The 13,487-nt window shown below is 54.1% G+C and overlaps 1 protein-coding gene across 3 annotated transcripts in view; it reads right to left on the reverse strand.

Annotated features, from left to right (window-relative positions):
- STX1A (syntaxin 1A) overlaps positions 1 to 13,487 on the reverse strand; it is a 91,970-nt gene that overhangs the window by 13,643 nt on the left and 64,840 nt on the right. For all 3 annotated transcript variants that reach the window (XM_086763433.1, XM_086763434.1, XM_086763436.1), the window contains exons 5-6: positions 12,817 to 12,890; positions 2,386 to 2,494 (exon numbers count right to left, since the gene is read on the reverse strand). In XM_086763433.1, coding sequence (XP_086619559.1) covers positions 2,386 to 2,494; positions 12,817 to 12,890 — 183 coding nt within the window. The remainder of the gene's footprint in view (positions 1 to 2,385; positions 2,495 to 12,816; positions 12,891 to 13,487) is intronic.

The raw sequence follows: 13,487 nt of genomic DNA on the forward strand, positions 1-13,487 counted from the left end.
ATCAGGTCAGAGAGGCTCCCACGCTCAGCACGTGCTGGGCAGGCAGGGGTGATGGCGAGGGTCAGTGGGGCACAACCTCCAGCACACCCAGACACAGCGGTGCCTACACGAGGAGAAGGGCAGCTCCTGAGTGGGCTGTGGGGAGCCCCAGAGGGCGGCTACAGCCCAGGGCAGTGACTCTACATCACCATTTCTTCTGCAACTGTCCTACTTCCAGAGCAAGAAGCAGATGGAGAAGCTTGCCGGCAGTGGGGAGCTTCCCCAGCGCAGCTGAGAAGTCCCTGCTCTCATACTTTGAAAACTCAAGTGATTTACTGGCTTCGCTGTCAGAGCTCCCGGCACTTTCTATCTTTGGATTCATCAGCTGAAAATGAGAGCTGAGGCTTTCATAGAGCTTTGTGCAGTCGTCACATCCCAGCTGAGCTCAGTTCCAAAGAACCCTCGGAGCAGCAGGGACTGACAATGCTGGCTGGGACATCCCAGGCCGAGTAGAGCCCTCTGCCCAGGAAGCACTCCTGATAAAAACCTCAATAAGCTTGTTGCTTTTGGCAAGCCTTTTTGCCGGATGTTTTCCACTGTCCTGACAGAGGAACCCAGCTTTTGCAGAGGGCTGTGCACAGGATTGGGTGTGTGCGCAGGATTCCCAGCACAGACCCCATCCTGCCTCCGCATCTGCTCTGCACCCCGACCCCGAAGGGAAAGCAGGGCCCTCACCATCTCTAACGAGGATGCTTCCTCTGCTCCCAGCCCCTGCACCACGGTGAGCCCTGAGCAGCCTTTTCTTGTGCCCCATCAACACTGTCAGCACTGACGAGCTGGCAGGATGGGCAGAGCAAAGAGAAGTATAATTTAATTTATCTCCATAATTTAAGTAGAGTGGCAGAGTCTCTACAAAATCCGGGAGCAGAAAAACAAGAGGAAGGTTTCTTTCAGGTCTGCAGACAATTAAGGACCTGGCTAAATCCTTTCAAATCTTCTCCTCCCTTAGAAGGGAGGCAGAGGGATACCTTACATTCCTGTTCACATTACAAGCCATCCCTGTGGCCAGGTGTCACCTGCAGGATGAGGTGAGCTGATGAATGAGTCAGCTGGAGCAGTGACACACTCACCATCCTGCTTTACATTAAACGTCAAACTCTTGCTGAGCCTCCTGTCAGTCAACCTTTCCCTTACGGCCAGTGTGAAACATTTCTATTATTATTATACATCATAAAGACTAATATTAAGAGAGAAAAGGCTTGCACAGCCCTTTTAGCCTTTTAGCCCTCCACATAATCTTTCATACCCCACTAGCACCCAGATTCCCAGTCATCTGCAGCTCATGAAGGACATTCCCACTGGTGACCTTCAAGGGCACCATTCTGACTCAAAGATCTCCTACCCTATTATTCATACTGAACTATGAAAGGGAAGAAAAACACCCATTTGTTTGTGAGGAAAAAAAAAAAAAAAAACAAACCCTTGGACTAGGCTTCAGACTCTTCCATTTTGAGCACAAAAAAGCCATGACGCCTCTCTGAAAGTGAGACTGTTCGCAAAACTCTCTTTTAATCTCTGCTTGCCCTGACTTCTCCCTTGCTTGCTTATCCCCTAATTACAGTGGTGGTGTGGTTCTTCTCTGCTGGGAGACAATCATGTTTCTCTAAAACTAACCAGGTATCACTGATTGCCCAGGAGAACCAGCAGGAAAGCAGGTTTTGTGGACAGGTAGGACCAGGCTTCTCCTAAGTGATGGGCTCTGAGTAGCGCAGGGGGATCTTGGTGCCACAGCGATGACAGCTTCAGAGGTGGCACCTGGGGGCCCACCTTTGGCCAGAAGACACCACTACTGCTGCTACCATGGTCCTGGGTCCGGGGAGCTGGCTGTGGCAGGCACAGAGGCTTGTGCTCGTCCTGCAGCAAGGGAAACCGCAGGGAGCAGCAAGTGCCCCCAGCTCAAGAGCTCACTTCTCTGGTTTTATATTTAGTTCAGCTCACATGCGATGAAAAGCACCCAGAGGAAAGGCAAGGCAGCACATGGGAGTCAGGAATTTCCACTACCTTCTTTGAATTTAAAATTAACTGCAAATAAGGAACAAATTTCTCTCCCTGCGCTCTCTGCACTCTCTACACAGCGTTTCAGAATATCTGAGGGGAGTTTCTGTGCTTTGCTGGATGCGGTTTGACACCGAAACGCGAGGTACCCCCACTTGTCTATGCCCCCAGGAGCTGTGTCCTGGTTGCTCCCATGGGTGCACGCACAGTCCCCCTGCACCCACAGGTTCTCAGGGAGGAGCTCTGCACAGCTGCAGGAGCAGCTCTGAGACTGTGAGAGCTGGTGCAGGATGCGGCCCCCCCCAGCGCACACAGCCCACTCGCGTTCCCCCCTCCCCTGGGTTTACTCACTGATCTCCAGCTGCCTCTGAATCCTGCCCTTGCAGCGTTCCCGGTAGTCCGTCTGTGTGGCGTTGTACTCGGACATCACCTCCACGAACTTGCGCGACAGCGTTGAGTGCTGCAGAGGGGAAAGGAAGAGAGAGCGGGGGTGAGGATCCCATGGGAGGGAGAGATGTGCCCCCCCCCCCCCGCTGGGAGAAGGCTCAGCCCTGAGCACTGCCTGCACCCAAAAAGCATTTCTAGCCCAAAAGCTGCTCCGAGGAGCGTGACAAAGTGCAAGCGGGGCAGGTGGCAGCAGGTGACCATGGCCCCAGGGGGAGGGCGGACAAGATGTACCCCTGACCCAAGCCCAACCCAAGCATAGTCTTCAGCCCCGAGAGCACACTCCAGGGTGGTGGCAGACCCATGGGTCACACCACACCATAGCTTGTGCCCAAGCATCCCAGAGCCAAGGCCACAATGATGCCCTGCGTCGAGCCCTGCCTGCCTCTGCTACGCTGTCAGGATGTGCCGGACCTGGCGAGGCCGCAGGATGGACCTGCAGCAGGCACTCTGCGGTGCTGGAGCTGGGCAAGGAGGCCCCGGGAGGACCCTGTTCCCAAACCATCGAACCTCCCACCTGGCTGGGGCACGGCTGATGGGGGGAGCCTGGGGACTGGGGCATGCAGACTGGGCCAGGGGACGTCCAGGGTAATTGTCCCCACTCTGGATGTACAGTCCCACTTTTCCTCCCCACACTGGAGGGCTCCCCCGAGCACCAGCCCCATGGGGACACAGGAAGTGATCGCCTGCCCCAAACCGAGCTGCCAGCCTGGGGCGGATGGTGTGGTGGAGCTGTCAGCCCCCACACACAGAGAAGCCTCGTGAGATTTTCCATTCTCCAGGAAACACGCCAGAAAATCTTGGAGTTACACCTGACCAGGGTCTGGCTGAACACACCGACCCTCCCAGCAGTGCTGGCTGCTACCCCTGAGGGGAAAGCTCACCCCCACGTGGGGCCCGACTCGCCGACCGAGGTGTCAGGCTGAGCGCAGCAAACAGCCCAGAAGATGTTCCAGGAAGGTGGGGACAGAGCATCATGTGTATCCTCCATCCGAATGCTTGTATCTCTTGAACAAGCCCTTTCCCCAGTATGCCAGAAATTGAGTTTCATAGGATCAAGGACTCACAGAATGGTTGGGGTTGGAAGGAACCTTCAAAGATCATCCAGTCCAATCCCTGCCTCCACGGTGGGCAGGGACATCTCCCACCAGATCAGGCTGCCAGAACATAAAAGCCTTTGAACTGCTCTTTGGGGCTGTGGAAGGCTTTGTCTGGAGGTAGTTTTGTTTACCATTAAAAAAGGGATGCATCTCCCTCGGCTTGTTCTTGGGAGCGGTTGTGCTGTTTACAACGGCACAGAGAAGCCCACCCTGCAGCTGGGAGCTTCACTCTGACTTATGACACTTGCACAACGTGAAGAACTACCAGCAGCGGGACGTGGGACTTGCCTGCACTCACCACAGGGGGCCAGTGCCGGCTGCCCTCGCACCACTCCGAGCCCCTCACCCACCACGACTGTTGGCAGCGGCTGTTCCCCATGGTGTGCTCCTGGTCCCTCTGCTGAGCCAAGCTGGCAAGGGGGTGTCGCAGGTTGCCCTTGGTGGGAGTGAAGCTCTGTCACCCTAAAACATGCAATGGTCGCTGGAAATGGGCTCCAAGGGGGGTCTGAGAAGAGCGGAGCAAAGGGGGAGCATCCCCTCCGTCAACCCGCTGGCCACGCTGCTGGGCTGCCGGTGCACATTGCCAGCTGACGGCCCATCTGTCACCCACCAGTATCCCCCAGTCCTTCTCTGCAGGGCTGAAAACTTTTCTTTGCAGAGAAGGCAAATCTGGTGCACGAGTCTCAAGCGAAGTCAAATCCGATACTGTGTCAAGCCAGAAACACTCGTGTGCTTCTCCAACCACACAGCAGAAGCAACAACACATGGCTGATGGGCCACATCCCGTCCTGTGCACGCAGCATCCCCCTCACATGCAACAGGCACCTGCAAGGCGAGACCAGCTGACCGTCCTCCTGTCAGAGGGAGAAGGTTGTGCCACCCAACCTCACTCCATGGACTGCTCATCCCAGGGAGCGGGGAGCAACAGGAGATACAGAGAAACGGTGTAAGGTGAAAGGAGAGGAGGCAACAGAAAAGGGATAGGAAAAGAGGATACTCAGAAAAAAGATACGGAGAGACTGACACGATGAAGAAACTCCTGATGAGCGTTCCCCTGGCAACTTTCAGGGCCAGCAGCACAGCCTGAGCTCACCCTGAGAGTTACAGCTCGGTGAGAGCTGAACCAAGGGGCTGCACCCAGCCCTGCTGAGCCGGAGCTGCTCCCAAAGCCTCTACACAGCGGGGAAATGGTGCAAGGCAGCATCTCTGGGGGGTCAGGCAGGCCTGGTGCTCGCCAGTGCTCCTGCTGGGTGTTGGTACGCCCGGAGCAGCCCCAGCCAACGCACCCCCTACCTCCAGGAGATGGTACTGGAGACATCTTGAATCACAGAATCACAGAATGGTTTGGGTGGGAAGGGACCTTCAAAGCCCACCCAGTCCAACCGCCCTGCAAGGAGCAGGGACATCTCCAACCAGATCAGGTTGCTCACAGCCCCGTCCAACCTGGCCTGGAATGTTTCCAGGGATGGGGCAAGATTTCCTTGATTGAAGATTTCCTCGTGTTTGCTTTGCAGCTATTCTAAGCAAGCAGCAGCTCGGTATTTATGGCAGAGCCTCAGACTCAGCTCATATTATTCCTCCTCTGCTGGCAAACCTCATGCAAAAGCCTCCAGGCAGCTTCAGCTCTCTGCTCGAGAGGCACCCTGCCCAAAGCAAGGTCAAAATAGCTCCTCAGCATCATGGCTTGAAATCCGGCAAAGGCGTGATGTGCCGTCCGAGAGACTCTTCCTCTGCCTTTCCAAAACGGTGTTCCTAAAATCCAGCTCATTCTCATTCAGCTGAAAAGTACCAACATATGTTCATCTGCAGCCAAATATAGCCCAGGTGTTAAATGACAGCCCTTTCTGCTATCAGAACACCACACCAGACCTCTTGTACTTAAGAAGTTATTTGACTTAGTGTTTATTTTATCAGATTGTTATTTTACCTTCCCACAGGCATCCCACGTGTCTACAAAATGCATTTGATTTTTCAAGGAACATGGAATTTCATGCAAAATGGGCTGGGAAAAGCCTTTAAAATGGCTTTCAGTCATTAAATAAAACTACCTGAATACTCAGAGTAAATAAAAAGCTTATCAAAGTGTGCCTTGCATTTGAAAGAAACTCATTAAATAGAAAATATTAACTAAAGTTAGGAAATGGGGTTGCTTCACTCCGGGCCAGCAACTCTTCAACCCCAAATGTGGGGAGAGCAGCCCAATTTGCTAAACCACCGAGCAGGCTTTCCAAATTGCTCAAACAGCTCTGGGTACCCCGCAAAACACACTCCGAAACCTGGGAGCTTGGCCTCCAATGCTTTTAATAAAGAGAAAGACATTTCTGAAGTGCTCGCCCTGTGGGGGAGCCAGGGGGATGGCAGTGCTCCGGAGACCATCGGGGTTACAGCGGGAACTGAGATCCCACTCTTGATTTCCCACCGGCTGGGTTTGTTTCAGCATTTGACCCAGTCCAAGCGAGTCCACCGCACCGCCTAGATAAACCAAGCCCAAAAGCAAGAAGAGCAAAAGCAATTCTGAGTAACAAGGACCAAAGTTCTTCCACTTGGAAGAACGTAACTAGCAGCTTCTGCTCTGTTATGAACTCAAATTCTGACACTTAGAGAAACAGAAAATACTGTGGAGAGGTCGAGGAACCTGCAGCACTGGTGATGTCTCTGGGCTGGGGATACCCTTGGGAGCTGAGACCCCAAAGCCCCTATCTCTTTCTGCTGCTGGTGAGCTGACCAAGGCAGGGTCCTTTACTCAAACTGCTGCTCTGAAATGGGGACCAACCGAGTGGGTTTAGTGTCACAGATTTAGTGGATGAAAACAACTTTTCCCCAGTGCAGAAGCAGCCCAGGAGCCCGGCTGCCCCTGGGACAGGTTTGGGACAGCTGCTGAGGGACAGACCCGTACTCCCGCAGACGGGGCCGGCACCGTCGGCTGTCCCAGCACTGCGGCCGAAGCACCAGCGCTGCCCAATGTGCTGGGCAACACACTCACACGAGCCTCTCTGCCTTGCTGGCTCCAAGACAGCCCAGCCAGTTGGCCCAGGGTAAGACAAAGCCATTCCTATGAAAGCTCCAGGTCTGATGAGGCTCTTCTGGCTGGAGATGACAACCGCAAAGCCAGAATAAAAGTCCATAATCTTAACGCTCAGTTACTTCTAATTTAGAGCATGTTAACGAGGAGGGGGGCGGGATCAGCTCCTCATTCCTCCTTCGACTCAGTGGTTTGCTCACAGCAAAGTCCATACAAACCAGTAAAACCCTTGCTGCAGAAATACTCACACAAGGACCACGCTTCAAGTACCAGTCATGTCTAAATCAGCTCTTCAGTCCAACTCATCCCAAACCCCACACAGATGTAGGAAGCGTAGTGGGAGCAGGGATGGGTTCTAGGGGCACACAGACGCATTGCCTGAGCACCCAGGGAGCAGCTGGGAGAGCCAGAGCTCGACTGGAGTGGAGTGAGGAGTGTGCGGGGCACTGGGATGCGCTGCCCTAAGAACAAAAGAGCCCAAGGAAGGCGGAGGAAGCGGTGGTCCCACTGCTCAACAGGGCAGGAGCCCTAGTGACCACGGAGATGGAAAGGCTAAGGTTTCCTTTTCTTCTTTTGTTCTGGTAAGGTCTGTCCTTGGCCTCCCGCTGCCCTCTGAGCAGGCCAGTGGCACAAAACATCACCCATAGAGAGGGACATGGACTTTGGGTGTGCTTAAGTCAACTAGAAATACACAGGCCCACAGGACCAGGCGGGAAGGATCTGAGCATGCTGGTGGAGCTGGCTGAAGTCACCACAAAGGGCCAAAGATGGCAGGGACCATGGGTGGTCCCAGAGGACTGGAATAAAAAGGCGAATGCCACACATCTTCTGGGAGGAGTATCTGGGGAACCCCTCAGCCTCCCTGCAGTGACTGGGAAGGTCACTGAGTAAATCCTCCCAAGAGGATAAGAAGGTAATTGGAAACAGCCAGCTGGGATTTACCAGTGGCAAATCACACTGTGGCACCCTGATGGCCTTCTCTGATGAGAGGAGAGCAGGGAATAGTGAACACCCTGAGTTTAAGGCCTTAGACACAGACTCCCGAAGCATCCTTATAGCCATTTTGATAGGACACAGGTTGGATAAGGTTGGAAATTCTGGCACGCCAGGTTGTGATCAGTGATGTAAAGTCCAACCAGTGGCCAGTTCCTAATGGTAACCCCTCCGTGAGCAATGCTGGGTCTGAAAACAGACCATTAAACATCTCCACCAGTAACCTGGGATGGCGGAGTGGAGCGCCCTTTCAGCAGGTTTACAGAAGACACGAAACTGGGGAGAGTGATGGAAAACAGGGCTGCTATTCTGAGGGACCTCAACAGTCTGGAGAAAGGGGCTGAGAGGAACACCATGAAGCTCAAAAGGCAAATGCAGCACCCTGCTATGGGGTCAGGATGCACGTCACAGGACGGGCTGGGGACCAGCCAGGCAGAAAGCACTTAGAGCTCCTGAAGTCCTCATGGACATCAGGCTGCCGGGGAGCAGCAGTGAAGGTAAAACTGGGCAAGCAGGGGGACAGCCAGTGAGGCGAGGACAGGAGTTGTTCACTTCCACCTAGCACTTGTAAGACCACAACTGAAGTGCTGCGTTCTGCTTGGAGCTCCCCAATACACATCACATGGGAGTGGAGCCAGTTGAGGCCACCAAAGTGGCATGGGCTGGAGCACATGACAAATGAGGACAGGCTGAGAGGAGCAGGGTTTGGCTGGCTGAAGGTGACAAAGCTCAAGGGAATCTTATTACTGCCTACAACAACCCAGTGGGCGAATGGACAGCAGTTGAAGCCAGACTCTTCTTGGAGGCGCACAGTGGCGGAACAAGAGACTACGGACCAAGCTGGCACACAGGGAATTCCAGTTAAATATAAAGGCGGAAAAAAATCATCATATGGGTGCTCAAACACTGGACTGGGGCCCAGATGCCCATGGCATCTCCGTCCTTCTAGATGCTGAGTATGCAACTGGACAAGGCCATAAGCAACCCGATGTGGCTGGCACGGCTCTGTGGCGCGGGCTGGGATCTCCTGAGCTCCCTTCTCACCAGTGTGCTCTGATGCCAGGACAAGGAACAAACCTGGATGTCAGATTTCAAGCTGGGTGGCCAGGAGTCCAAGGGAGACGCCTGTGCTACAAACACAGCCAAGGCCAGCTGCAACAGCTCCATTGCAGCACAGTGTGGATCTGTCCCATGGCAACAAAAATTCAAAATCACACCAGAAGCACACTGGGTACCAGGGCAAAACCAACACAAGCAAGAGACAGAGACTTCTTCACACTAATGGCATGTTCCAGCCAGAAAAATGCCTTAACGCAAGCTCATCCCACACTGTTCCCTGTGTCACAGCTACAACAGTCACATCGGTGCAGCTCAGCCGTCAGGCACACACAGCCCGGCAGCGCTGCCTGCCAGCCCTGCCAGAGCTGTCAGCTCCTCTCACCCACAGTGCGCGGTGACAAGCAAAGCCGGCGAGGTAACCCTGGGACAACACCGCTCTGTGCCCAGCTCACCTCCCACCCTGCACACGCGACCGTGAACGCTGGGCACGCACGCCGCTGGGCGCAGGGCTGAGGCACGGGATCAGCATCCGTGGGAAGATGAACAGCTGCAGGAGCCCCGAGTCAGACACCACCCAGGTCAGAAGCCAAAGCCCCTGAGTGGAGCACTGTGCTACGTTGCTCAGCTCAGCCTCCCAGTGAGAGGGCTCCCAGCTGCAGCTCGGAGGAGCTCCTGTCCCCCCATTACCTGCAGAACCTAGAGAAATGCTAAGAAATGTCTAAATTACAAGAAAATCTCCCACTTCCTTGAGTGGTCTGTAGCTGAGAGAGTTGGGGTTGTTCAGCCTGGAGAAGAGAAGGCTCCAGGGAGACCTTACTGCAGCTGTTCAACATATAAGGGCAGCTGATAAGAAAGATGGAGAGGGACTTTTGAGCAGGGCCTGCAGTGACAGGACAAGGGGCAGTGGTTTTAAACTGAATGAGGGTGTGGTCAGGTTGGACACAGGCAAGAAATGTTTTCCGCTGAGGGGGGTGAGGCACTGGCCCAGGTTGCCCAGAGAGGCGGTGGATGCCCCATCTCTGGAAACATTCCAGGCCAGGTTGGACGGGGCTCTGAGCAACCTGATCTGGTTGGAGATGTCCCTGCTTCTTGCAGGGGGGTTGGGCTGGGTGGCCTTCAACAGACCCTTCCAACCCAAACCATTCCATGACTCCATGGTGGAGTAGAGCCCTGAACCCTGCTCTCCCATGTGCCAGGACAATGTCCGAACCACACAGCTTCAACACAGAGCAAATCTAAACCCCGATCAAATTCACAGCCCTGGCCTACACAGCACCAATTTGTGGCCAGCTCTAGTTTCCTCAGACACTGCAGAAATAACGCCTTTGCCTGGGAAACACAGGCACACCACAGCCGACACCAGGGACAGCCACCTTCAACTGCCACCTCCCTGCTCGCCGCCTCCCTGCCACTGCCACCCGCCACCGGCCTTCGCGATGGCGAACAGCTGGGCCAGGGCACAGCGCAGAGCAGAGCCCAGCCGAAAGCCTGGCGGGGGTTTCACAGCACTGGCAGCATACAGCGGCATCTCCAGAGCGGTAGAGGCAGAGGGTTTTTTTCTATGAAGAGATCTGCTGACTGCCCCCGACTCTGCCCGTGCCCAGATCCCTCCGGGGAGGGACGGGAGAGCTGGCGTGCAGTGGGATGTGCTGCTGTCCTGCTTCACTGCGTGCTCTTGCACCATCCCTCACTACGGCTTTGCTATGCCCCAGCAATTCTCCTTCCTGCTTGCTCTAGAGACACCCCTCGGGCCTTTCTCTTGCTTGTGCCGGGCCGGGAGGACGCTGGGCTCTGAACTGGGAGCTGCCTCTGCAGAGACAATCAGTTAACGTCACCACTGTATTGATTTGGCACCAACCACAGCACGGGAGAGCAGACTATGCGAGTGGCTTCCCAGGATGAAAAGGAGATAAACTATAAACCCCAAAACTCCTCTGACTTCACTGCAGAGTGCTTACAGTGATTGCTCAGCAGGATCTTTAACTGAGCTCCATTTGTGCACAAACTCGCTGCGAGAGCAGCAGATCCGTGCCTGGATCCCCACTCCTGGGTGCTGAAGAGCGAGGCTGGCATCTCCCCTTGCCTTTAGCAGTTTAATGGTTTGCTAAAACACAACCTTTGCTGTAGAACAAGACCTTACTTCTCTGCTCCCAGACACCTTGTTTTCATCCACTTTTTTTTCATCCACATTAAGTTTGACCAGTGCAGACAAGGCGCTGGAGCTCGCCCTGCAGCGATGTAGCGGCAGATTTCACCACTGGAGCAATGACTGGATCTCGCCAAAGGGCCAACCCGCCATAAAAACTACACAATGACCCTGCACGGCGGTGCAGAAGACAAAGCTTCAGCCCAGAGAAGGCTGTTTTTAGGAAGCTGCGGTGACGAGACGCCTGTGACAGGCTCATAGCCCTGCACCAACCATGCAGCCATCCTGCGGGCGCCCTGGACCGAACAGGCATGCCCTCAAGGTGGTCTCTCCTGTCTCCATCCCGACATCTTCTGCAGTCCTGGGATGTTCAAGACAACTGCATAGCTCTGACTTAAGAAAATCCATAAAAGCATGTCCTACTTTCATAAAGTACACATTCTTTAGGAATTCGAGCCCTGGTTTCAAAAGCAGCTGGAGACCATGGGTAACCTTGTCTTATGAGACTTCAGGCCATCAGTGGTCAAATGCTTCTGAGTCAACCTGAGACCTGTGAAGATTCTGCAGGCATACATGAGGGGGTGTATGAAGCTCCGTCATCTCCCCTGTCCACAGCTCCCCTTCAACGTCCTTTCCCTCAGCACTCCCTCAGTGCTTTGCACTGCCTTCCCAGGTCATGCCTGCCTTCTGCTTCCCCAAGAAAATTTTCTTTTGGCACTTTCTGCCAGTCGTTGGCCCTGCCATGACCCCACTGACTGTGCTCTCTGCTGGTGTTCTCAAAGTCGGAAGCACCCATCATGGACATCATAGAGATGTTTGTGACCTGTTCTTGCTTTCTGGCTGCCTCAGGCCAGGACCGGAGCAGTGCCCAGCAGGGACATCTGCAGCAATCAGACCTTCTCACTGCAGTCAGCTGCTCCTGAGAAGGAAAAGCCTCTCTACAAGACACCCCAACACTTCTTTCATCAAATATTTCTAAGGTATATTTCTTAACTTTGGGGAAGTGGGAGGGGAGTTACTCAGAATTGTAGGATAATTCTGGCCAAAGTTTCTTCAGGAGGTCACGCAGCCCAGCCTCTGGCTCAAAGCAGGGTTGGTGACTCCCAGTTTCTAGTGTGTGCTGTTGGACCCACAGACAAGCCCCATGCCCCTCAACCCCCTTCTCTTGTAAAGCCAACACGCTCCACCCCACCTTGGCTGCAGACAGAAGCATGAGCAGCATGACTTCTCTTCACAGCTGAGCATAGTGCAGCCTTGGGACCACAGGCGGCAGAGAGGGAAGTGCACTCCATCTCTTCCTCTACCCCTGGATAACCCTGCTAAGAAGCCCACCAAAAGAAGGTGCTAGTTATTGGTGGTTTCATGGGAACAAGAGGAAGAGCTGTGTCAGCCCTCCAAAGACTAACATTTCCTGAACTTCCCAAGCCACACCGATGCCCGGTGGAGGGGCAACCACAGCCCCAACAGGGAAGAACATTTCCTGCAGGCTGCAGGCCTGCACAGTGCTCTCTGAAAGACCACCCGTCTTCTTAGATTAAGTGAAATTTTAGGTGAGTTACCCAGCTGCATCAGTAAGCCTTGCTCTCATTTACGAGCTGCTCAAGCATCCTTCCAGACACTGCAGAAACACACAAAGACTTCAGGTGTTCTCCCTGCAAAGCTGGCACTTCAGAGGGTATTTTTGCCCCAGTCAAAATCACCTTTAGTGAGACGCTTAACATGGATGTGCAGAAACCCACCTGCCCGTTCATCCACGCAGACGCCCAGAATTGCACACAAGGACAATGCCAGTGCACGCTGCCCTCCCCTCCACGGCTCCCTCTGCACGGACTCAGGTCACGGGTCGTCCAGGCTGGCTTTTTTGCTGAATGTGCTGCCTTTCTTTGCCCAGTATCTGCACACCGGAACTGCTCTAAAGCAAAGCACAGCCCTCCTCTCCCATCACCTCCCGGGATCCCTCAGCCGTGTCCAGCCTCTCCCTGTCCTCTCCATCCCGGTGCCACAGGGCAGAGACTCACCTGAGTTTTCCTTATCCGCAGGTCAGCAGATGACCTGTTCAGTCCCTCCTCTTGTTCAATACTCTGCTCAATACCTGGTTGGGGTAGAAGGACACAGATTATTTCATGCTGTTTAGAGAAGGAAAAGGGATTGTTTGGCAAAGGGATTGTAAAAGACCGAAGCCTGCGAATTGAGGAGCATCTGGTGCTGAGCAGTCCCCAGCTCCTGACTGTAGTCTGTGATTTAGCCTGCACTGGCAGCAAATCCACATTTCATTACTGCAAAGCACTCAGCACCTGGCCACCAGCCGAGACTCGGTGCTGTCGAGGGCATCACCCGGGCTGGTAAGTGAGGATTTCAATATAAAATTGATCTAATGCTCGGGTCCGATCTCCACACTTTCCAGCATTCAGACAAAACGGAGTGCTGTTCTTCTCCTGCTAGGCAGGAAGAGGAAACCCAGAGCTAAAATGTCTCTGCAAAATACCAAAGCTCAAGACTTTTCCAGGGACCCTAAAAATAGTAGGTCAGCCAGCTGCCCGGCCTTGCACGGGGAGGGCCCACCAGGCTGGCAAGAGCGCGCTGTGTCTTGCTGAACAGCCCTCTGCATCAAAGCAGGGGTTCATCCTTTTCATCATGCTCCCTAGTGCAGCCCAGTGAGATGAATTCCCCACTTGCCCAAAGATCACAA

The sequence above is a fragment of the Chlamydotis macqueenii genome, chromosome 19 (assembly GCF_036417535.1).
Source record: "Chlamydotis macqueenii isolate bChlMac1 chromosome 19, bChlMac1.mat, whole genome shotgun sequence".
Lineage (NCBI taxonomy): Eukaryota > Metazoa > Chordata > Aves > Otidiformes > Otididae > Chlamydotis > Chlamydotis macqueenii.